The 26,331-nt window shown below is 39.6% G+C and overlaps 1 protein-coding gene across 3 annotated transcripts in view; it reads right to left on the bottom strand.

Moving 5' to 3' along the window:
- The window catches only part of LOC149310494 (tyrosine-protein kinase Mer-like), an 85,134-nt gene that overhangs the window by 10,018 nt on the left and 48,785 nt on the right, over positions 1 to 26,331 (bottom strand). Inside the window, exons 9-15 of one of the 3 annotated variants that reach the window (XM_089529067.1) lie at positions 24,821 to 24,974; positions 22,479 to 22,635; positions 13,994 to 14,079; positions 11,924 to 12,019; positions 8,487 to 8,567; positions 6,080 to 6,172; positions 4,095 to 4,213 (exon numbers count right to left, since the gene is read on the bottom strand). In XM_089529067.1, coding sequence (XP_089385193.1) covers positions 4,095 to 4,213; positions 6,080 to 6,172; positions 8,487 to 8,567; positions 11,924 to 12,019; positions 13,994 to 14,079; positions 22,479 to 22,635; positions 24,821 to 24,974 — 786 coding nt within the window. The remainder of the gene's footprint in view (positions 1 to 4,094; positions 4,214 to 6,079; positions 6,173 to 8,486; positions 8,568 to 11,923; positions 12,020 to 13,993; positions 14,080 to 22,478; positions 22,636 to 24,820; positions 24,975 to 26,331) is intronic. The other 2 variants (XM_089529068.1, XM_089529069.1) reach the window with 2 other exon arrangements.

The following is a 26,331-nucleotide window of genomic DNA, read 5'->3' as shown; positions in this document are numbered from 1 at the left end:
TTAACCTTTTGCCTGATGTGTTAGTTGTCAGCATACAATGATATTTGAAGATGGTGAAGTCTTAAAGCAAGATAATTCTCTCCTTGTCTTTGGAATAGTCCAGAAAAGGCTTTACCACTAAATTCTATCGACAGTATTGAATGACCTGGACATACAGAAGGTTGATGGTGGCATAACTGTTTGGTTTAATTCAGATTACACAAGTATCTTGTATTATAAATGGACCATATATTTCCAACAGGCCTGCACTGACTAGTGGGGGCTCTATGGGTCTTCAGGTGAGATTTCTCCCAGTGCTACCCAGAGAAGTTGGGGATCGAACCTCACATTTTCTGTTTGTAAAGCACAATGCTCTACCAGACAGCAAATGGTTTTCCTAGCCGTACCTCTCAATATATGAGAAGTCCTTCCAAAAGAAAATTATGGAGGGATTTTGGTAAAGCCTCTAATAAACTCTAGATACTAAAAAGAACATTCATTTAATTCGTTTACCATTCATTCATTGTACAGTATGTGCCACCATAAAGACAAAATTCTCAAGGAAATGTCACAAATAAAAAGCAGACCAACAGAACCCTCAATACAACTGAGACTAGGTTCAACAACAGAAATAGAATTTGCAATTTTAATAAGAATTCCCCATTGTCAATGAAGGGATGCCATGAGCTAACAGTTTTAGATTAGATGATGTTTCATTTAGGAGTAAAGATTCACAAAAATTCTCAGAAAGAAGATTATTATCTAGGCTAATTTTAAAGCTGAAATTACATTAGGGCAAACAGGAACACTGTAATTTCAAAGTTCCTCTCTTGTGAATCCCCTCAGCATAGTTAGAAAATCTCTTCCTGAGCCAACTCCAAACTTGACACTGCATCAGAAAATACCTGCTCAAAGAAATCCACTTTGCTTTTTGGGAAAAAAATGAGGAAAATGCTGTCCATTGTCCATTCCTACACAATGGCAAGCAGAATAAGGCTCCCTTTCATGCTTCCCAATTATGTGCACACGCATCATTTAATTTTCCACTTGTTCACAACGCAAATAGATTCATATGCTGAGCTATGAACAGCTCCATTGTTTATAGTCACTCAGCAAAATAATCATATGTTTACAGCAACGTTTTAGCAAAATAAAATAAAGAAATTCTATCTCATCACAAGGGATTGTCGTCAACATATGTGATGACTTCCTTGTTACCAAAAGAGATGTCACTAGTCTTGTGCTATTTTAGTAATGCTCCTCTGTGGGAAGAGTCAATCAAATTACCCCAAACTGCTTGTATAACAATCATTTCCAGAACAATTAAAGCCTTTTTCTACTGTTCTGGTACAAGAATGACAATCTGTCCATGCAGGACGTAAACAAGAAGACCGCAGTCAGTTCAAATGGAGGAAAATGTATACAGAAAGCTGTCATATTGCCCACAACCAGGCTTTGACATCAGTGTGCTTTTGAGCAAATGCTAGGTTTCCTTCTGTTTAGTGTCTGCATGGCAGAGGTATTCTGACTGTTATTACTCACTGTCAACATGGCACAACTAAACAACACTCACAAGTCAAGATATGACAATGCAGCAGAAGCACACAAGAATAATCGTCATTGATTGTTCCAAACTGGGTGACAAAATAGATTGATCCTCACAGTGACTCCACCAGTCATAAGTTCTTATTTGCTTACAGTTCCAGATCACATCATCACTTTATCCCTTCCTCAGGGACGCAGCCAGGATTTTGGGAAGGGGGGTGTCCAAACTAAGTGCCACTATTATAATGGGGCTTGGCCGCAGTGGTACACACCATTCATTGTATCTAACAGAAGGGGGGGTCCGGATCCCACAGACCCCCCCCCCACACCTTGGCTACGTCCCTGCCTCTCTCCAATGTTATTTGAGAGGTGTGTAAAGATTCAGAGGCCAGAATATCTTCCTGTATCAAAATCTTGTTGCTACAGGAACCAGTCCTATGGCACCTCTCTTGCCTCCCGAATGACAAATGGAAGAACAGACACCTCTCCTGCCACTAGACATGGCCTCTAATTGTTGGTCCCTATTATAATCCCTATAGGATATGACATTTTGGTTGACTGCCTTCTTAATGTTAACATCCCTCTTGTTACTTGAATCCACAATTTTGGGCCCTTTATCCTTTGGGACAGGTTTGCTGCATGATAGCCACTCAGTTATAGAAAAATGGCTATCACATTGTCTCTTACTTGTCTGTACTCCCAAAAACAACCTCAAAATAAGAATATAACAGGCTGAGTATCCCTTTTCCAAAATGCTTGGGAGCAGAAGTGTTCTATATTTTGGCTTTTTTCAGATTTTGGAATTCTTGTACTTGCATACCCATAATGAGACATAATAAGGCTGGAGAGAGACTGGGAATTTGTGAAACAGAGGGAGGCATGGGTTCCTGCCATTTCACAGATCCGAACATCTCTCTAGTCACATCTCTCTCCAGCCTCACCAATACAGTACAAGTACAGTGGTACCTCGGGATACGAATTACCCAGGTTACGAAATTTTCAGGATACGAAAAAAATTAATTTAAAAAAACTGTTTCGGGTTAAGAAAGTTTTTTCGGGTTACGAAAAAACTTTTGGTGCTTTTCGGCGCGATTTCGCACCAAAAAGCGGCTTTTCCCCATTAGCGCCTATGGGGATTCGGCTTGCGAAAGCCTTTCGGGTTACGAAATTGACAGCGGAACGAATTAATTTCGTAACCCGAGGCACCACTGTATATGCTATGCTACTTGTGTTGTAGCTCAGAATGTTCTAGATTTTGGAATACTTCAGATTTTGGAATTCTAATAAGGGATACTCAAGCTGTAATATACTGGATTTTGTATTTCCTGTGTTTTAAAAAAATATTTTTATTAAATTTTACCCTACATAAATACCTTTAAGCACAAACATATATCTAAAACACATAGCTTTCCATACATGCTTCACCATTCCATATCATCTTTATACCTTCAGTAGCATTCAGTCATTTACTTTCTCTTAGTAATACTTGTTTATCAATGAATCTTATCGTGTCATATCTCTTCTCTTACATTTAATTGATTCTAACATCAACTTCATAAAGTTGATCTACTCCCCTTAAACTTTAATGACTCTTTTGATTTATCAGCTTCAATCTGAAATGCCTACAACTGCTAAATCACTCCATATATTATTTCTAAATTGCATATACATTTGATCTTAGCCAAAATGCCAAGAAGCTTACTTGAAAAGGCTTACTTTTAAATTATAAATATACAGTGCTACCTCGGGTTACGAAATTAATTCGTTCCGCGGCGCCGTTCGTAACCCGATACATTTCGCAACCCGAAAAGGCTTTCCGTTAGCGCTGGAAAGCCGCTAGCCGCGCTTCGCATTTGAATTTCGCGCCGAAACGCGCCGAAATGAATTTCGTAACCCGAAAAATCTTTCGTTACCCGGAACAGTTTTTTCCAATCTAACTTTTTCGTACCCCGGAAATTTCGTAACGCGATCAATTCGTATCCCGGGGTACCACTGTATAACTTTAAAATTTTGTGACTATCTCCCAATCTCTCTTAAAGTTTCCCATGTTTCTTTCTCTTAATAAGCAGGTCTCCTTATCCATCTCAGCCATATCTAGTAATTTCAAAATCCACTCTTCTATAGAAGAAAAATAATCTTTTTTCTATACCTGTGCTATTAACATTCTAGCCGCAGCAGTCATAAAAAAAATTAAATATGCTGCTGTATCCATTTTTATTTTCTTATTGAGAATTTTTCGTCTCATTTGGTGAATTCCAAAAAGTCAACCTGCAAGAAGATTTCTGCCTAAAAGTGCTTGCGGGTCCCCAGGCTGCGGAACTGCAAAAGAGTTACTTTCTCACATGTGCACCATGTGTGGAAGAAAGTGCCTACTTCCTTCCCACATTTACAACATTTATTAATTATATCCGTATACATTTTAGAGAGCTTATCAGGTGTCAAAGACCATTGTTAATAGATCACACACACATACATACATATATTCTTTTATATTTTTGATAACTTCAATCCAGCTTCCCAATTTATATTCTATAGTAGGGCATCATATTTCCCACTGAATAGCTGATTACCTGTGGGCCCATTCCAAGCCTTGAGCGAAGGAGAAAGCTATGCAAATCTCCATATTTCATGAATGGGAGAATCACCATGGGTTTTGGAACCTGCTGAGAACTTGGTTCTATACACACACCTGGATAGGAGGACAAGAAATTAATCAGTTCTTTCATTCTGTAAATCATGCTAGAAATCATGAAAAAAGAATTGGCCTAGACCAGAGGTGGGAATCACAAGGGCCTCCAAATGTTGATGGCTTACTAATCCCAAAAGCCTTAGCTATTATAGCCAGTCATAAGGAATCCATCTTCCATCTTGTGCTCCCCAGTAACTGATTCACAGAAGCATAGTACCACTGATACTGGAAGTGGTATATAGACATCCTGACTAACAGCCACTGATGAACTTATCTTTCATGAACTTATCCAATCACCTTTAACAGCCATCCAAGCTGGCAGCCATCAGCAAATTTTGTGGCAGTGAGTTCCACATTTTAACTATGCATTGTTTGAAGAAATACTTCCATCTGTCCTGAAACTCCCCCCATTTAGCTTCAGTGGATGATCTTGAGTTTTAGTGTTACAAGAGACAGGAAGGGAGAGAGAGAGCTTCTCTTCACGTACTTTTTTTCTTATTGTTGTTGATGTTATTTACGCTGTCAAGTGAATTTTGACTTATGGTGACCCTATGAATAAAAGATCTCTAAGACATCAGACAATACTGCACTACACTCTTACAGTGCTGCTATTCCACTTTTACTGCTATGGCTGCCTCCTGTGAAATCCTGGGATTTGCCGTTTACAGGAAGGCATTTAGAATTCTCAGCCAGAGAGCTCTTAGGTCTCACTGAACTATAAACCCCAGTGTGCAACAGGAAGCAGCCAAAGCAGTAAAAGTAGAATTGCAGCACTATAAGAGTATAGTGCAGTAATTTCCATTCTGTCTAACAAGCCTTGCAAGCTTAGGGTTGTGAATTAAATCTACCTGTAGTGCAGTCTCCCCCTTTTCCTACTGTCTATCACTTTACCAGGAATTATTGTCTTTTCTATTCAGTAAATTAGTCTCATTATACGTCCAAAGTACAACAGACTAACGTGCGTTACAGACCGCCCAAACCGCAAGGCTCCTCCGCGCTGCAAATAAGAAGCGCCAAAATGGCGCTTCTCTTTGTGGTGCGGATATGATGCCGCGAGGCGCCAATGGCGCACTTGCAGCGTCATATGTGCCGTGTGACGTGCGGACGCAGCGCGTCCACTACGCAATCATGGCGGTCCCCATGTGGAATGGGCGCCACCATTTTGTATGGACTCGGTCCGTATTAGGGTTAGGGGCGTCCGGAAGTGACGCCCCTTTCCAATCCTAATACGGACCCAGTCCGTACTTTATGCCCGTTTGTAACGGGCCTTCGTTTAGTCATCTTTGATTATAGCAAAAATTCAGGTTTGATTTGCTCTATGACTCATTCAGTTGTTTTTTTAGTAGTCCTTGGTATCCATAGAACTTTTCTCCAACACTGAATTTCATATGAGTTAATTTTCTTCCTGTAAGCATTTCGTTGCCCAGTTTTCAAAAACACTATGCGGTCAATGATTCTGACTTTTGCATTTAATGATATGCTTTACGCTTTGAGGCCAGACCAAAGCAGAATAGAGTAGAAGTACTATAATAGTACTATTTTGATTAGTTGAATTACAATTGTACCAAGGTATAAAAAATCTTTAACCATTTCATTGTTGTTTTACCCACTTTAAAGTTAAGTGTGCATACCACACCATAATCTTATGAGCCTTTAGCATGGCTGCCCTTTCTTGTCTTTGTAACCTTTCCTTGTTAGTTGCTCTAATCCCTTGATCACTTTATTTTCCCTCATCTAGGGTACTCTGAATACAGGAAGAAAAATCTATGAACACCTTTGAACTGGTTTGGGCAAACATAATAACTCTCTGCTTTGCTATGATCCAAAACCTTGTACCCAACAAGTGCTACTTGCTGGTTAACCCACCAAGAAGTTTGATGACATTTGGGTGATCAAAGTCTTTCATGCATGCAGCTTCCCGAAGGAACTCTTCAATTTCTCGTTGGGAAAAGCTGTCCACTGAAAGCAGAGCAAAAAACAAGTCTTGTTAAAGTTAACGTTCCAAGTATCACTTCTTAAATGCTTTTCACTTCCTTATCTGTACAAAGGAATCATTAACATGTCTTGAACAGAAAGGAACAGGGTGTCCCCAGCAATTAGATATCTAAGAAAGTTATTTTGGTGGAAATTAGAAACAGCATTTTTTTTCCTTTGAGTTTATGCAAAGGTCAGTTAAACAAGCATGCAGTATATCAAACCCAAGATGTTACCTTGGCAACTTTTTGGAAGAATGCAACTGGACCCTTTGGCTGAATGTTTCAAGGCAGATTTTATAGACATTGTGAAGTTGAAGGCTTTCATGGCCAGCATCCATAGTTTTTTGTGGGTTTTTCGGGCTATGTGGCCATGTTTTATAAGAGTTTATTCCTGACTTTTCGCCAGCATCTATGGCTGGCATCTGAAGAACATGGCCACATAGCCTAAAAAACCCACAAAAAACTATTTATAGACATTGTTAGAATTATGAACTAGAGCAGCCTTCCTCAGCCTGATGCCCTATAGATATCTTGGATGTCAACTCTCATGATCCCCAACCACCAGAACCATGGAACATGAGCTGTAATACAACACATCTAGAGGGCACCAAATTGGGGGAGGCTTAGGGCCTGAACAAATCGCCCCTAAGAAGTAGCCTATAATTGCCCCTTTCAGCACCAGATTAGGGCTGCAGCTACTACATGCCGTGGCTGCAATCTGGCCTTTCTGCAGTGCAAAAGCATGGTGCAGTGGCTCTTTAGTGCTCCTTTGGTGCTGCATGATTTGGACATAGCAGCAGAGGAGCGCCATGATGCTGTCTGCCATGAGGTGGGGCGCATGGCATCATGCCAGCATGGGGGCAGAGTCGGGGCATGCGTCATGCAGACACCACGCCCCCACTCCGCCCTGATGCCGGCCTTTATCGCTGGTCTGTCGAGGCTGCTGACTAAGGCCACTCTTTGATTCCATGGCTAAATTAGGATTTTGATCCTGGTCTCTCAGAGCCATGGCTTGATCCTTGAACCTACAGGGCTACAATAATGTCAGTTCATCTAACTCTATTTTCCATACATGACTTCAAGAAAAAAAGCCCTGTTATTTTCAATGAAGTCCTAACAGAAAATTATAGTGATTGTAGAATTAAGAGACATAACCATGTTAGTCTGGAATATCAGTATGCAATGAGATCTTTTAGCACCTTGGAGACTAACTGTGTGAAAGAAGTTGTAGTGTAACTTGATGCATCTAAGAAGTAGACCAAGTCTATGAAACCTATGCTACAACTTCTTTTGCACAGTTAGTATATTAACAGTGTCATCTCAACACAGCCATTAGGTGGGAAGAGTCACAAGTTTCAATGGCTATACCATTCTTACATTTTTTGCCTGACTCTTGACTGGTGAGTTCTCTAAGCCTTTCATGAGAAATACAAACAGAAACTTATTCTACTGATTTCTAACCCCATTAAGAAAAGCAGAAATATTTAATGTTGAAGGAGTAGCACCATGCTTATCCCCTGTGTCCATAAATACATGGTTGTAGTGGTAAGGCTGCTTCAGAATATCACCCTTCAATTGATATACAGGTATCACTGGCTCCTTGAAAGCAAGCTTGTGGAAAATTTGTTTTTTCTGTTCCAGTTTGCTAAATTTGAACAGCGATGTATCCACTGCACAATTATAGTGCCTTAATATCATTTGAACTGCCATGACTGCATCCTGTAGAATCCTGGAATTTGATGGAAGAATTCTCTGCCAGAGAACTTGGCTTTGTTGTTGTTGTATGCCTCCAAATCATTTTTTGATTTATGACAACCCTAAGGTTGCTATTACTGGGTTTTCTTAGCATGTTTCTTCAGAGGGGGGTTGATATTGCCATCCTCTGAAGCTGAGAGAGCATGACTTCCCCAAGGTCACCCAATGGGTTTTTTTATGCCCATGCAGGGAATCGAACCCCGATCTCGAGAGTCATAGTCCAATGCTCAAACCATCACACTGTGCTGGCTTTTGAGAACTCTAATGTTGTAGTTCAAAGAAGTGCATTAGAAAATGTTAAGTTCCCCCAGCTAAACTACAAATCCCAAGATTCCATAGGATGGAGCCATGGCAGTTAAAGTGATATCAAAATGCTATATTTGTGCAACATGGAGATAAATTGCTTGGATAATCGATCAGTCAGAAATCTATCACTTCCCTACTTAGGGCAGGACTGAGCATACCACTAAATGCTTGGATGCATCTGAATGTTTCTGAAAAACAAACAACTCTAAATCCATCAAAATTTGCCAATTACTTACATTTCATAGTTTTCACAGCTACTTTTTGAATAGTTCCATCAGGATTGCTGAGATTCCCCTCCATGACTGATCCAAACTCTCCTGGATGAAGAGGAAAATATATCTTCATTAGTCCATGTCCCCAAAATTTTAATACTATTTTCAAAATTCATAAAAATCAGCAGCTTCAACTGGAGAAAATATTATATATCATACTTGTTGTGAAGACTCTTCTCTAGGCCTTTGGAACTTTATAACAATCAGAGGGGCCAAACTTGAACCATACTTATCTTACAAGAGTATCTCTCATTCACCCATCCAGTGGTTGATTGAGAAGCAATTTAAAACATTAGTTTGGCATATATGTGTTACAAATCATGTATGTTCTGGGGTAACACAAAATGTGTATGTGGGTTGGAGGGGAAGAGAACCTGACCTACACCTACAAATTTTGGTTTGCAAATCCATGCCCAAGGTGCTTTCCCCCCTTCTACTTCTGACTTCAGAGACATTAAAACCTGTCAGGGGAGGACACTTGCAGAGGAGAATTGAGCAGTGGAGGAAGAGTTAAGGACCATAACTTTGGTGTTATGTCAAACTGCACCAAGACAAATCTCCCTGCTTGGAGGGTACCCCTATGGAACTGCCTAACAGACAAATGTTAGAACCCTGACACTTTGGGTTTAAAATTAACTAAGAAACTGAGTCTGGAGGCTCCAATGGACAATGTTCAAAGGACAAAACATGGCATTTAGAAATGAAAAAGAATGTAGCTTTTTGCGTGTCAGTGTGCCAAAAATTTGTTCATTTAAACAGATTTATTTGGGCCTTTTATTGTGAGCACTCAGGGCAGCAATCATAAAACAATATGAATATTTTTTAAAATTCCAGATTAAAATTGGATTAAGATTTTAATCCAGATTAAAATCAATGAATAATTTTAATAGGTTAAAATATTAAATAACTCAACCACTTAAAAGAGTTGAGAAAGGCTAAAATAGAGAATATGTACATGCTTAAAAGTAAATTAAATCCCAGCTGTAATACAGTCAGAATCTCCCTCCACATATTCAATCATCCATGGCCTGAAAATATTTTAAGTATATATAAATTTCAAAAAGCAAAGCTTGATTTTGCCATTTATATAAAGGACACCATTTTACTATGCCATAATATTTAATGGGATTTGAGCCTCCATGGATTTTGGTATCCACAGGGGATCCTGGAACCAAACCCCAGCAGATATCAAAAGTCCACTGTAATATTCATTTGTTTGTTTATTTATTTAACTTATACTCTGGTTTTCTCCCAGGACAAAGTGGCATATAGAAAGCCATGCCTTGAAACCAGTGTTGATGCCAGTCAGGCTTCCAGGGGAAGGGTGAGGTGCCACAGGTGAGATGCCACAGGTAAGAAGGCCCTCTGCTGTGTCTTCCCCATTACAGTATATTGTTCCCAGCTGGTGGGACACAGAGGTTGGCGCTTCCAGATCTCAGTCTTGTACATATTTTATACCTTTAGCAGCACCTTTAGATGGTGGCTATTTCTTTCATAATGCATTAGTTCCACTTCCCCTTATCCCAGTTGTGCTATTCTCAATAAAAATATCCTTCATGTGGTATGAACTGGCTTTCTGCATTGTGGTTAATAAATGAGGAGCTGTGGTAGGCTGGTTTACTTTGGAATGTACCACCCACTGTGAAAGTGATGTTCTTAATCTAGGCTGTGTCAGCTGTTACACTGAAGCAAAAAGTCTCATGTCACTTTAAAAATCTTTTAAAAAATTGTTGTGGCATGGCCAGAATCCATTCAGACATAGGGAAAAAGTGGATATATTCCATTGGGCTCTGGTCAATGAATAATACTGCTATAATAAATATGTTAATCTGTAAAATGCCACAGAACTTTTTGTGAATCTTAAACTAATTTTCTTCAGCCTACATTGATGCTCTCCCAATATGTGGCTTTCCATTTTGGAATAAAAATTCCCAATTGTGAATGGAAGGGACTATAGACAAGCTCGCCTTTTAGATCCATTTCTGCTAACAGTAGAGAGAGGTTTTAAGATGATATACAGATGGCTTTACATTCCTTTTAAACAATCTCTTTATTGTCATAATAATAATCTAAGTTGTTGGAGAGGATGTGAAAAAGGGGGAACATTAATCTATATGTGGTTGGAATGCACCAGGATAGTGGTTTTTTGAACTGAAGTAATAAATATTATTGATGAAATTATTAAAGAGAAAATTGAAAAGAGAAGAGAACTATGCTTTTTTTTTACTTATTTAAGCACAGAAATGCAATGCTACAGAATAAAAATCTGATTTCACAACTTTTATTGATAGCATGTAGACAAACTGAACAAAACTGGAAATATGCACACACCCTAAACACCCACTATTGGATGCAAGAGTTTCTTGATTTGGCTAATTATGAATATCGGATATTTGACAGGGGAACAAGGGGTTGATGTTTTTGTTGATGATTGGTTCTACTTTACTGATTATGTAAACAAAAATGGAGACTTGTGGAACATCTCACTACATTGCCAAAAATTCTGGAAAGAGTTCTTGGGCTTGTCTACTTGGGTGATTTCCCCCAACCACCCCTGGTTGGGGTTCAATCTGTTTATATGTATACATGATGCAGATCCTGAATTGGTTCTGGCGTGTCTTCATGAAGTCCACACCCGATTTCGGGCTCCCTCTAACCCGCATTTAAATAACTCACCTTTTGCTGTGAGTTTTTTACTCCTTTTGCAGTGACAAAGGTGGCTGTATTTTCACTCATGTGAACTCATGGTTCCTGTAAGCTTTCCATCCCCACCACCATGGACACAAGGCACTGTGAGGTCAGAACGAGGTGCCCAGTGTCCATAGCATGGCTAGGTGCCTCATCCTGGCCTTAGCAGCAGCAGCCAGTGACGAACAGGGGCAGGGAAAGCAGCCACCTGTTATTCACTATGAGAGCCAAAAACCTTCAGTAAAAGGGAACTGATAAGGTGGGAATTCAGGGCCAGAATACTCCAGCTGCAGCCCAAAGTAGTGTAGACCCACCCCTTAACAAATAAGGGAGGGAGGGAGGGAGTACTTGGTTATTTGGAGAATGGTCCAGCAGAACATACTGAACAGATTTGGAAATTTTCTGGATGTGGAAGGCTGAACTTGATTACATATCAGCCACATAGTAGCTGATTTTAAGATCTATTGACTGTAGTTATTAATGGTGCCTTTTTTGTTTTTGCCGATTTTGTTTTTCACTCTGGTAAAGTTATACACACACATGTGGCTTTCCATGGAATAGGTCTAGACTGAAAGAGGACAAAATGAGCTACTTTGGACCTTTCAGCATCCTGCCCATCAAAAGTGCTCATGTTAGTTTGAGTTAAGGCCACTTTGGAGACAACAAAGGCTTGCCTGGAATATATGATAGCTAACAGGATGCCTGATACTGACCCTCTCCCAAGATCTTCCCCAGGGACAGGTTGTTCCTGACAATCACAACATCCTGGAGCTTTTCCTGCAGCTCTTCACTCACCCCAAGGCTGCCCACTGCAAAGAGAGAAATTTTGGTGAGCTAGAAAAAGCAGTGCCCAAATGTCACATCTTATGCTTGAAGTAAGAAGAGGCCATCAGCTGGTAAGAAGATATTTAAGGTCTTTTTATGTTGAAAATAGAGTTGGTCAATGCATGCTGCAATATAGCTTTTTATTTGCTGTACAAGTTCAGATTGCATATAAATGATCTAAAGGTTGAATTCTTCCTCTGAGCATTCTTAACCCGCAGAAAGCTAGACTAGTAATGGGCAAATGTCTATCTCCTACTTCCTTCCCAATGTGCTATGTACAATGTAGTTTGTGAGGGTATACCAAACATGAATCCCACTCAAGTGGGACTGAAGTAGTACAGTCCATGAAACACAGCACCATGTAGTTGTAATGCAAATTATGGAGTTGTTTTTTGGTTTTTTTTGACAGACGGTGTGAAGCATAAGGTTCTATATGAATGACAGGGCCACAGAAATCTACAAAACTTAAATATACTGTACTGAGCATGTGTTAGCCTATATCCCAGTGCACAAATAAACAGTAGAGAAAGAATAGCACCACAGCCCCCTTATTTCCATTGCAAGAGTAATTCCTCTATTTTCTCATCCTTTTTCCTTCTTGTTCTTGCTCTTTAAGGAGACACAAGAAGTTATGAATGGGATAGAGAGAGATGGGTATAAGAACTTATCTATGCACCATTTCAGAAAACACACCATGACCAATATGTTTGCAATAGTCCAGTTCCCCTCTGTATTGTAAGTACTACGGTGGGGGAAACCCTACAGAAAACAAGAAGAGAACATGGGCTGCAACTTTCAAAATTGTTGACACTCTTCCATAGCACAGTGAAGGAGATTCCCAATGTTTCCTTCAGAAGTTGCTAGATTTAGAATTCGGGACCCACAGCTATGTGCAGAGCCCAACAACACTGCAAGCTGGAACATTCTTTATGCAGTGAACAGTTTTAGAACAGTGCTTTTTAAGGTATCTGATGTAGGAGACTTGCAATATTTTCCTCCAATACACCAGGCAGGGGTGTCACTAGGGGGTGCTGGTGGTTCAGGCCACACCATGTGACACCTCAGGTGGTGGTGGGGTGACACCACTGCTTCCCAGACATCTGTCTTTTGGCAGAAATGGGCTGTGGCATTTGTCTGCATCCCTTTAAAATGCTGAAGAGATGGTGTGCATGGAGCAAGGCTCAGTAGGAGAAGAAAGGAGGGTTCCCAGATTTTTAAAAAAATTTAAATTAATTGTTAATTATCGCATTGGGTGACACCAACCGTAGTGACATCCCTGACACCAGGGAACAGTATGGTACTTGTGACCATTGGCTACACCTCTCTCTCTCTCATGGAACTTAATCAGCAACCAATGGCTCAGGGACAGGGACGAACAACCTCTCTGAATAGCACTGTTTTTAGAATACTGAGATAACCCCAGCCACTTGGGCTGACCACTAGCTCTCCTTCTCAGAAAGAACCATACAGACTACCTGTTCAGTTTGAGACTTTCTCTAGGCAATTATAATTTTTATTCGTTCTTGACTTGTTCTTGGTTCAGATCATCTCTAACAGTTTCCCAGGAGAAAATTATTTTTCTGCCATTCAATTTGATAAGGAAGTCTGATGGCCTACTGTGCACTGTTCCTTACTTAAACAGATATATGGTCTGATTCATTGCTGGTTATACCAGTTGCTGGTTGATGTGCACCCATTCCCATATTCCAATCTCTCACTCCTCTTCCCTCTATTCTTGGGGAAATGGTCAGCATAATCAAGCCACAATCAAGAGAAAAGAAAGTGGATGTAAACTGGTTGCTTGCTTAAACCCATGCTTGCATTTCTTTTGAATCCTTTATTGGGATGATTGGATATTCCATCTAATGCATAAATCCTTGGCCTTCTCAGCAGCATTATTCTGTGTGTTTTAAAAAAATAGAACAATAGACAGGTGTAGAGGCAAATGTAAAACTTACGTGTGAGTTCAACAGCTCTGCGGCAGTAGGACTTCTTGGCTTTGTAATTGACAGCCAGTTCTGACTCATCACTACTGAAAGCATACCTAAGGGAGTCAGAAAAATACAACATTTTAATGTTGTGGTAACAATATTCCATCAAACTGTATTCTTTAGAAAGCATGGGAGTTGCAACTGCAAAAAGGCAACTTGATTGTCTTAGCCAGGGAATTGTCATGGACAGGTGTTTAACTCAGCAGGAATTCAAACAATTCAAAAGGAAAGGAAGTTCAAGCATTGTCCACCATGTTTAATTTTTCCCCTACTGCATTATATGATAACAGTTGTTTTCCATTAGTTTATCTTAATAAATGCTTGATAAATTCAGCTTGGCTATAATAGCAATGCTGAGTCACTCAACTATTTTGGGGTGGGGTAAGGAAATGACATTACTTAATCATTTCCTGTTCCTTTAAAACAGTGTTCATTAACAATGTGAACTTAGGAACTTTCACTTCTATGCACTACATTTCTTTTCTTTTCCTGATTTACCATTCCAACGTCTCAAAAAGCAAACAGGAGCCTTTGAACAGCAAGGACAACCATAATGAAAGAAAACTCACTTAAAGTTATTTTTTAAAAAATACAAATAGATGCTTTTTCAGGGAGTTTCCTCCTGCCCCAGGACCATAGTGCATGGAGGATCACCTCTTCTCTCAGCCCCCATCAACCATTCAGCTTACCTGCTTTCTTTAGTGTTTTTGTTTAAAAAGTTATAGTCAGCTAATAAGTATACAACAGACTTAATTTTAACTTACACATTTTGAGAGGTACACTGTACCACCTCTGGCTACAGAGGTTGCCAATGGCACTTTGAATTCTGTATCTTATAAAAAAGAAACTTCCCTGCAATTTTTTTTTTAAAGCTAGCATTTCAGGAAGAAATGCTCCAGGCCAAGTTCCCACAGTATGCTAGATCTCTGCCTTCAGAGATAGACATTTTTAACAAGCATTCATACATGCTATCTGTGGAGACAGGAAGTCCTGGGATAGTAGCAGCTCATATGTATGTTTTCCCCCATCTGCCTTTGCTGAAGTCACTGTCAGCAAAAAACAGCCAGGTTGGGAGAGACATCAAACTTTTGAGCCAATGTCATGTACCTTGCAGCACACACTACATAGCAGTGGTTCCCAAACTTTAGTCCTCCAGATATTTTGCACTTCAGCTCCCAGAATCCCTGAACTTCATTCAGAATGGCTTGGAAATCTGGGAGTTGAAGTCCAAAACACCTGGAAGGCCAAAGTTTGGAAACCACTGGTATATAGATATTATAGTAGGAAGGGGAGAGAAATAACTGCAGAGATGGAGGCAGAAGGATCCATAGTTATCCACTGCAATGTATGTGCAATGTTTGTCTTCTTGCCAAAAAAAAAAAAAAAAAAACAAGCAACAACGGAGAGTGCATGCCAACAAAGGAGTCAAGGTAGCTGTCCACCACAACAAGAAGCAAAGGTGCTGGTGGTTGGGAGTAGAAAGACACTTGTATGGCAGCCTGACAAGATAAATTGGGAAGTGTGCCTTCTTCTTGGCACGCATATCTGGGATGTCACTTGTCAAAGCTCACCAAGAACACTGATCAGCACCCCTTTCTTCTTACTCATCTTGACACCAACAACACTGCCAAGAACATCCCTGAACAGATCACCTCTGACTATGAAGCTTTGGGGAGGAAATGAAAGGGTTCAATGGCACCCTTATGAGGATGGCAGTGTTAGGTAGTGTTGAAATTGTGAATAGTATTGAAATGCTTCATTGAATAAAGGAACACGAGAGACACTGCAGACTGGGTCAGGCAGAAAAATCAGCAGTATCACAACATGTTATAAAACATCCTGGGCATAAAATGCTATTTGAAAACACTGACATTCTGGACCATGCCAACATCTATCAGGTCAGAATGCACAGGAAAGCCATTGAAATCCATAAACACCTAGAGAATGTTTCATCTGGAGATCCTGCACGGAGCAGGGACATGAAGACCCATGACATCCTTTCTAACTATGATTCTATGATTCTGCCACCTCCAGTGAGATGAATTATTCTGGCACTTCATAATTTTGACATGTCATTGTGTCCATGCATAGGCTAGATCAGGACTCAGCTGAATAATCTATAAGGTTTAGTTGCCCAAGACACAGCAAAATGCTAATTACTGAAGTACAGCTACAAAAGAAAAAGGTATACTATATAGACAGCACCTCAGTGATTGAATCTCATTAGTGTTTCCCTTTGATAGAATAGCTTTTATCTGCAGAATAAGGAAGCACAAAGTCATCTCCATACCCTGCAGCCCTCTGTGTCATTGAAATCTGTTCCAGTGGGTAACAGGGTTCCTCTACAGCAGTGGATCCAAAACTTTGATCTTCCAGGCATTTTGGACGTCAGCTCCCAGAAGCTCTAGACAGCTTGGCCAACAGTCAGGAATTCTAAGACCTGAATTCTAAAACAACTGGAGGACCAAAGTTTGGGAATCACTGCTCTAGAGCAACTCTGAAGGGGCACAGGGACTGTAGGGGGAATGATGGGAAGAGGGACTACCATTGTAGGAGAAGAAGTCTGATCACGCAGCAACAAATCTTGCTCAGTGTACTTCATAATAAAGTAATTACGCTTCCAAAAGCAGCATTGTGCATAGTTAAGTGCTGATATCTATAGTGAATTTTAAGCTATCTATAGAATTCTAACAGACAAAGGAGAACTCACAGACTATTGCATTAGTATGAAGAAACATAGGAGATTTTGCTTTAGATTTTTAGCTGAGCCAAATTCCCAGAAGTGTGTTGTGGAAAAAAATATTTTGGTACACTCAGAACAGCTGGTTATTTCAAAAGGCTTTTTTTAAAAAGGGCTGAACTGTTTAGAACTTCACTGTACAAGGTCACAAGGGAAGAAGGAGTTTTGTGAAGTGAGATTACAATGGGCCTTTGTTGACAGTATAAAACAATACTTGCATACTATGGCAGAAAGTGGCTGCCTTCCAGTTAGAAAAGACTAAGGCTTAGAAGTGGTTTGTGCAGTAAACAAGATCAACATTTTCGCAGCACAACCTGTTCTATTTCTAGGGTACTGCACCATATTACATTATCATTACAAAGATTGGTATCAACAATGCCTTGTGAATAATCATTGAAATTATTATTAACACAATTATCACTATCTGTATTTTTTGCATTTTATTGTGGTCTCGTTGCTTTCATCTTCCCATCCTCCTGCACTCACATATATAAAAAGCATGTTGCATCAGGTTGACATTTCATGAATTAGATAAAGTAGGCTCTGAACCAAAAACATTTATGCTACAATAAAACATTTAGTCTGCCCACATCCGATTCCTGTTGACAGAATCACTCCCAATTTATAACACATTTCCTTCTTCACAATGCTCATTCAATACAATAATACCTTCACTGAAATTCTATTTTAAATCAGGATCATTTTCATAGAAGTGTTCTGAAAATAATCAGGCAAATGTAGTAACCTGAAAATATAAGTATACAAAGAAATCCTGATTCCTTTCATTAGGTATTTGCCAATTTAGGTTTTTGAAGATAAAACTCCCAGAAACCACCAGCCAAAATGGTGACGGGTTCTGGGGTCTGCAGGCCAAAACTATTTTTTCAAGCATTATTCTCACCACAAACAAGGTGCTTTTCTGTCACTGAGTTGACACAGAGAGCCTTCACACATTTACTAAGGTAAAAATCCAAGACATTTCCTGAACCATCCACCTCAGGTACCAAGAGGTAATAATTAGGGAAATGCTATTTCAGCTTTGCTATCCCATTTCTTATTCTTTTTATTTATTTCATTTCATTTATATGCTGCCTTTCTCCCAGAAAGGGACCAAATATGAACCCTGGTGGTGCATTGATTAATTGCCTGTATTGCAGCCATTCACTCACAAACTGCAAGATTGTGAGTTCAATACCAGGCAGGGGCTCAGGCTCGACTCAGCCTTCCATCCTTTTGTAGATTGGTAAAATGAGTATCCAGCTTTCTCAAGATGTGACCAAAGTATGACAGCCTCAGCTTCGTCATCTTGACTTCCAGAGAAAGTTCAGTCTTGCTCTGTTTTAGCCCCCCCCCTTTTTTTTTCTTTTTAGCACTTCACAGTATCCTCAGCACTCTTCTCCAGCACCACATCTTAAATGACTTTGTTTTCTTTCTCTCAGATTTCTTCACTGTCCAGTTCTTACATCTATACATGGTGATGGGGGGATAAAATGGCTTGGACCATTATAACTTTAGTGCTCAGTTGTGTATTTTTGCACTTTAGGATCTCATCTAGTTCTTTCATGGCAATCCTTCCTATTCCTAGTCTTCTTCTTATTTCTTGACTGCAGTCTCTGTTCTGATCAATATTTGATCCAAGGTACAGGACGTCTTTAACTATTACAATTTCTTCATTATCTTGGTTGAATTTATGTAGATCTTCCGTGGTCATTATTTTTGTTTTCTTTATGTTCAGCAGTAAGCCTGCATTAGCACTTTCTACTTTGACCTTCCTTAATAATTGTTCCAAGTCTGTGATATTTTCTTCTAATAGTATGGTGTTACCTTCATATCTTACATTATTGATGTTCCTTCCTCCTATCTTTCCTCCTCCTCCTTCTGAGTCTAAACTTGCTCTTTGCATGATATTTACTGCCTACAAGTTGAACAAGTAAGCTGATAATATGCTGCCTTGCTTGATCCCATTATCAACTGGGAACCATTCTGTTTTTCCATATTCCATTATAACAGTAGCCTCTTTTCCTAAGTAGAGATTTCTCAACAAGACCATAAAATATAGTGGCACTTCCATATCTTTAGGAGTGTTCCATAGCTTTTCATGATCTATGCAGTCAAAAGTGTTGCTATAGTTTATAAAGCATATGTTTTACAATAAAAATTTTAAAACAATTAAAATATGCTTGCTAAAATAATATAAAATTGCATGAAACATACAAAAGTTAAAGAACAGAAATACACATACACCATATAAAAGCCTTTCTGACAAAGATTATATATTTAAAAAACTGCTTGAATAAAAAAGTCGTTCCCTGCCAGTGAAAGGAAAGCAGGGAAGGGATCAGGAAGTGTCATCCCACTTTCTCAGCTGAATTTACAATGTCCCAGTTTCTAACTCTTCCTCCTACTTTCCTCTTTATCCTCAGCTTACTTCAGTTGCTGCAAATGGACTTCAAAGTTCAAAAGTGGTCTCTGTTCAAATAACTCAGGGAGAGGAAAGGAAGAGGGTCCCTTCCCAGTAGGCTCAGGCCCTGTTCAGACGGGCCTTTGTGGCACCCCCGTGCTAGGGGTTGGCCGAGGGCACACCGCCCATACTGGCCTCACCCCTAGCACGTGACGGGGGCGTCAAAATGGCGGCGCCCTGGTGTCATTGTGAAACCGCAAGTGCGCCATTGGTGCATTGCAGCATCACAAATGCATCGCAAGAAGGACCCACTTTTTAAGGGTTCTTTTTGCTGCGTGAGGGAGCCGTGCGATTTGTCCGCTGCAGCTCCCTCGCGCAGCAAAACAAGGCACGGATAGACCGCCCAAGACAAAAGCAAACTGCTGCAGCATCTCCTAGCTTGTCTGTTGCTTCTTATTAATAATTTTTGCTATCATGACCACATCCTGATGTTGCATGGTCACCCATGTCCCAGTTTAAATGTGTGAAATGTTTGGGGGTATGCTATAGAGCACGAAGGAGAAAAATAGGGAAGCAAGTCCAGAGAGAAAATGCACCATGGTTGCTTCAGCTCCTGCAGCCTGGCAAAATTTAATGGTAAAGTGTGGATATCTGGATTGCAATCTGATATAGTTCTCCTGACAGGACAGTGTGAATTATAGAGAATAATGATGTACTGAAGGAGATCTAAGGCTAAGGAACAAAGGGCTAGGGAGGTTTAGAGACTTTACTGTATATTATGCAGTAAAATGTAACAAACACTATTAAGACATTTAGTAGTCAAAAAGCTCTTCATAGTCACATTTACAAATGAATCATACTTCCAAAAAGGTCACATAGCAGAACCTCTATTATCCAAATGTGCTGATTATGTGGATTCTCATTCTTTGCCCTGTTTTACTGTTCACTAAGGCACCATCATTACCTTATTCCATTACTATGGGCAATCAGGACAATTAAACCAGTGCTTAAATCTGCTGTCTTATGCATTCCTCTCTGGTAGTAAATCACACTGGCCTTGGTGGAGCATACTCCTGAGCTGGCATGCTGCCCATTTTCTAATTAAATCAATGGCATGAAAAAGTGCCTTTGACTGGATTCTAAGCTTGTTGTTGTTGTTAACTGCCCTCAAGCTGGTCCTGACTCATGGCAACCCTGTGTATGAGACATCTCCAAGCCCCCGCCCCCATCATCCACTGCTCTGCTTAGGTCCTGTAGATTTAGGCCTGTGAGCTCCTAAGTGAGTCAAGCCATCTGGCATGTGGTGTTCCTCTCTTTCTACTGCCTTCCACCATTCCAAGCATTATCATGTTTTCTAATGAGTCATGACTTCTCATGATGTGACCAAAGTATGACAGCCTCAGCTTCATCATCTTGGCTTCCAGGGAGAGTTCTAGTTTGATATATTCTAGAACCTATTTGTTGGTTCACTGAGTTGATTTATTTTTATTATCCACATTTTTCACTGTCCAACTCCCACACCTGTACATGGCGACAGGATGTTGGATGTTGGACAGAAGCGCTTTCCACTTTTCAATCTGGTAACCCTAACATTGCAGTCAACCATCCATATCCACAGATTCTTTATCCATGGATTCAAGCATCCACAGCTTGAAAATATTTTTTAAAAATAAATAAATTCCAAAAATAAAACCTTGATTTTGCCATTTGGTAAAAGTAACATCATTTTACTATGCCACTGTATTTAATGGGACTTGAACATCCACAGATTTTGGTATCCACAGGGGGGGCTGAGAGCAAACCCCAGGGCCGCTGCACTTACAGACTTGATATTCAAAGTATTTTAGGCTACACCTACACTGCAGAATTAATGCAGTTTGATACCATTTCACCACCATGGTTCAATGCTATGGAATTCTGATATTTGTAGTTTTGTGAGATTTTTAGCCTTTTCTACCAGAAAGCTCTGGTGCCACAACGAACTACAAATCCCAGGATTCCATAGCACTGAGCCATGGCAATTAAATAAGACTGGATACTAATTGTCAGTCTTGAGCTAAGCCTGGATTTGAAAATCAGGTTCAGCAATTTATTAACCATCAAGCAGTCTATTCCTTTCTGGTATAGATTTCAGAAGTAGCACTTGTCACAGGAAACTGCAAAGATCCTAGGTGCAGACAACTATTCTGGCTAAATATATGGAAGACAGATGATGACAGACGACAATGATGCTTATTTCATCCTGTCTTGCTTCACAAGGATCGAAGATGGCTGAGAACTACATAGAAGCAAATGCTTAAACTCACATCAGTGAGTTTAACAAGTATCTAAAACATATAACAAATATAAAAAAAATTAAAGCCTATGAACAGAAAATAAAAATTTCCTGATGCTCTGAAAGATGCATTCAGCCATCACCTGAAAGACTGGGGAATGGGGGAGTCTCTACAGCAAGGTGGTTCCAAAGCAGGAATGCCATCACCAAGAAGGCTCTGCTACATGTGTTACTTCCATAGGACATACTACTCAAGGGCTATTTAGGACTTTGTTTCTTACACAAGCACCTTTAATTGGGCCTTTTGGCTTACTGGCAGTAACTCCAGCGATTTCTGAGGGCTTGTTAGAAAGCTTGCCTCTTGTTGTGCTGCTTTAGAAAATGAAAGAACATCCTGCCACCTATTCTGTCAATATTTCCTAAATTCATGAGCAGTGCTCTAGAAACCAATGTCCAGGTTCCAATTATTTCCCACCTTTTTTCCAGTCAAAGACTCAAGGCAGCTTACAAAAGTTAAAACATCCATTAAAATCCGTATTATACAAAATTTAAAAATATTATTAGACTATTGGTAAAATAAAATTAAAAGGAATGAAAAGCATGACCATTAAAAAGGAAAAACATAAACTATAAACAATACAGCACATTATGAAAGGTTCGCTAAGCAATCAGCCTTCAAAGGTCTGCTAAAAGAAAAACATCTTCAGTTGCCTACAGAAGGATAGCAAGGAGTCTGAGCTCTCTAGGAGGGGTATCCCAGAGCCTTGGAGCAGCCACTGAAAAGGCCCTCTCCCATGTTCCCATCAGATGTAACTATGAGAATGGTGAGACAAAGAAAAGGACCCCTCGAAAAGACACAGGCAGGCCCATATGGGAGAATATGGACTATGAGACAACCTAGACCTAAGCTATATATGGCTATATTGGTCATAAACAGCACTTTGAATATTGTACAAAAACAGATTGACAGCCAAAGGAGCTATTTTAACAAGGGAGTTGTGTGTATGGTTATAAGTATTTTGTTTTTGTTACCTACCCAAACTTAGTCTCCTCTGTCAATTTTCTCCTGACAATCACAGACACGTACATGATTAAGCCGACGATAACAACTCCAAATATAAACCCAAGGACTATCATAAGTGAATCTGTTATTCCAGATTCTGTAGTTGAAGAAGACGCGGTAGATGTCACACCTACAACAATAAGACAAGTTACAGGGGAAAAGACACTAGCATCTTCATATACAGTGTGTGGAGGGGGAGATATGCTTTTGAGCAGTTTGACATCAAGGGTTTTAGAGTTGTTGTTTTGTTACATATTTGATATTGACAAAAGTGGATGGTTTCATCAGATTTATGCATTCTGAGACAGCCCGATAAATGTTTCAAGTCAGAAAAGCTCCTGCCTTTTAACCTGGAAGGAATTTCCAGGAAAACCACTGCATGAGAAAAGAAAGGGCTGCCAAACACCTTGCTTAGCAGGCAATAGTGTGGAAGCTACTCTGTAGTTTATTTAGCATAACTGTTAATCCAAATTTGAGCATAAAACACATGACACAGTCCCTGCTTTCCTTTCACCAGCAGCAAACCATAATATTTTTTTATTTAAACATACTTTTAATGTTTAATCAAGGAAGGTTCTTGATATGATGTACGTTTTATCTATTTTTAACTTCTGTATGATTTTAAATTAGTTTTATAGTGTTTTAATGTGGTGTTTTTACTTTGGTTTTAATTTTTTTGGTAACCTTTTTAAAATTTGTTACAGAAGCAGCCTTGGATCCTGGCCTAGGAGAAAGGCAGCATATAAATAAATTATTAAATAAATAAAATAATATAAAGTCAACTTGTCCCAAGTCAAATACCTCATCACAATCTGCATAAAATAATCAAATAATAAATAATAATAAATAATAAAATATCAAACACGCCTCTTACGAGGAAGCCCAATATGGCCAGAACTTAGGATGCTTCCAAATGTTCCTCCTGCTTATGTCCCCACACCTATTGTGTTAGTGATTTCTATTTATTTATTTGTTTACTTATTTTCTCAGTTGTTGAGTGGCAATGATACGTATGCATTCTGCCAATCTTTGAGTTCAGATTTTTGAAATTTGTATGGGCTGTAGTAAAGCCGTTACAATAGTGTGCATTTACTAACTTTTTTTTCTTTTCTTTTGTAAAATCTCCTTTACAGTATTAGAATCCTGGAATGAAAATTTCCTGACAGTATGTGCCTAAGAAGCACTTGCTGAAATATCCAAGAGAGAAAAGACAAAAAGGTGAAGAAATGGACATGAAATGCATCCATTTCAAATCATTATTGCAACAAGACTAATTAGAAAATTGAAGGGAGGAAATATTTGTCAACTTCAGTTTTTCCCCTCTCCATTTGAATCCTGACCCTCTCCATTTGAATCCTGTGATCCCACACAAAAACTATCCCTTCTCCACTGCAAGGTTTTCCACCTTGGAAAAAAACTCCATTGTTGTCAACAGAAACTTTTTAAAAGCCTAATTTCATCACAAGAGGCATGCATCCTATAGAAAGGAGTGTATGTTTGTATATCAGCATATGTATATAAATGACTTGGGGTGATACTGTGGGATGGACAGTGGAGTTTGGACAATCAGGTCAGGTGCCATGTGTCACCAGGGCTGTCCCTACCCATTTTGAGATACGATTTCTAATGTAGTAGCCTCTAGTTCCTACTGGACCTTGATCCAGCCACATTTTCTTAGCCTGGCCTGTCTTAAAGAAATATTGTAAAAATAAATTGGGAAGGACAGCCATGTACACTGTTCTGGTCAGTGACATTACTAGGGTTGGTGCTGTAACTCATGGTGTCGTCCCTATGGGCCTCCTGGGATGGGGGTGCAGATGGGGAGGAGAGTCTCACTGCAGGGAACCCAGCATCCTGCCACTTTGGTTCCTCCCCAGCTGAGACAGTAAAGACGAGATGCTCTCCCGAGCAAGAACAGTTTTTTAATTACAAAAAATCTCCACCCTTAAGGAAAGAGGAAGTCCCAGTAAACAGCCCTATCTCCCAGAGGACAACAGTGGAAAGGAGCCAAGTAGAAGGGTAAGCTGTGGGATTGTGAAACAGAGAGCAGGGTTTGTGGCCTCATCCTTATCCTCACCCCTCCAAAGGGGAATGGCAAGCCAAGAAGGGTCCCCTTTCCTTTCTAAGGGAGAGAACTTGGGATACCTCACCACTCTGCCTGATATCACCCCCTCTACTAGTGCCACCCGGTGTGATCTGCACCCCCTAGTCTTGGACTCATTTGGAAGAAAAGCAGGATATAAATGTAATTAAAGAATAAAATTAAGACTTTAGGTCACAACATTAACTGATACCACCAGACTGCTCTGACTCACCATTCCCTGGAATAAAAATTCCTACTGGGTCACTGAACGGCCCAACTCCACCATTTGTGACTGCTGCTACTCGCACTATGCACGTGGCATTAGTGGCCACAATCGGGATGTGGATGGCATTGGTATCTTTGTCAACATGAGAAGAGTGATTGTGCTGCACATGGGGAAAAAAGTTTTCAAAAGACAGACGAATTAGTGGAAAACCCTGTTCCTCACTTAAGCCATTAAATAATTAACTGAAAAAACCAAGATTTATCCAGATCTGACAGATTTTCAGATTACATTTCATGCTTATTTGTTTACACTGTGGGTCTTCCAGTAACCAACAGAGATTAAAGCCATGAAAACAATCATCTATTTATGGAGAATGTAGAATCTCTGTAGTATTCCAAGCACTGGATGTGAACAATGAAGCAGCTGACAAGCATTTCTGTTTAAACTCCCTGGACCACTGAAATTAAAAGTGAACATAAATTTTATACAGCTGTATAAGCTGCCAGCTATAGTCTATCAGACCTAGTCATTACAAGGCTGTCCTCAGACTGGAGACAAAGCCAAAGAGACAAAATAAACCTAATAATGTAAACAAAAAGCAGAGTGCTCTGATGAAACAGAGGATGTGAACAGCTAGTAAAATTCATTTTTCTTGTTACACTCCAAAACCACCTTGCCTCCATTTCTGGCTTTACAAAACCACATAAATTGTTCTGATTATTATTTTCTCTTATCATGTTGGCCATGCTATTTTTCACTGGCTGGGACTGCTATTCCAGGACAAAGCTTGGAAAATTATAAATAAACACAATTACATGCAGAAGCTATCCATAACTGGCCAGTAGTAGCAATGGGTCCAGAGCATCATCAGCCTGCTTCCACTGCTCAGTTGGATGGTTTCAGTATGTCATATTTATTCTTCTTAAAAGTGTATCCTAACAGTCCAGTTATTTGTAAATTTATTTAGATGCCTCATTCTTCATAAAAGTAACTTTCTTAGCTCTATTATTCACAGCAAGAAGGATATTTAAAAAATGAAAGGGTGCCAAACCAACTGCTACAAAAGAGGGTGGGGGGATGACGTGCAACAAAAACAATCTAATGTCACATAAAAATGTTGGCCTGTCATAGTCCTAATGTCGGAGTATAATTCGGTTTACTTGCCTTCCAAGTGAGTAGAATGAGGCATCTAAATAAATTTACAAGTAACTGGGCCATTAAGATATACTTGAGCATTTGTTAAAAATCTGAAAATCTTCAATGCTTAAAAGAAAATTGTTATCAGTCAAAAAGAAAGGTAACTACCAGTAGTAAGTCAATTAATATTGATAAGTACTTGGAATTTGTGTCCTTTTCGCTTAAATAGTGTAAATGTAGCTAGTGATAAAATGAGCATTTGGAGATTTTTTCCCCCTTACAATTAAAATACCACCAGAGAAGCAATGCAAATTGTTTTAACAAGCTGAATTTGTCACAGCATCATCCCAAACAGGTGCAGATACACTAGCATGTCTGAT

This window comes from Sceloporus occidentalis, unplaced genomic scaffold, assembly GCF_023333645.1.
Source record: "Sceloporus occidentalis isolate IW3139 unplaced genomic scaffold, rSceOcc1.0.p SCAF_6, whole genome shotgun sequence".
NCBI lineage: Eukaryota > Metazoa > Chordata > Lepidosauria > Squamata > Phrynosomatidae > Sceloporus > Sceloporus occidentalis.
This window is presented reverse-complemented; position numbering and strand designations above follow the sequence as displayed.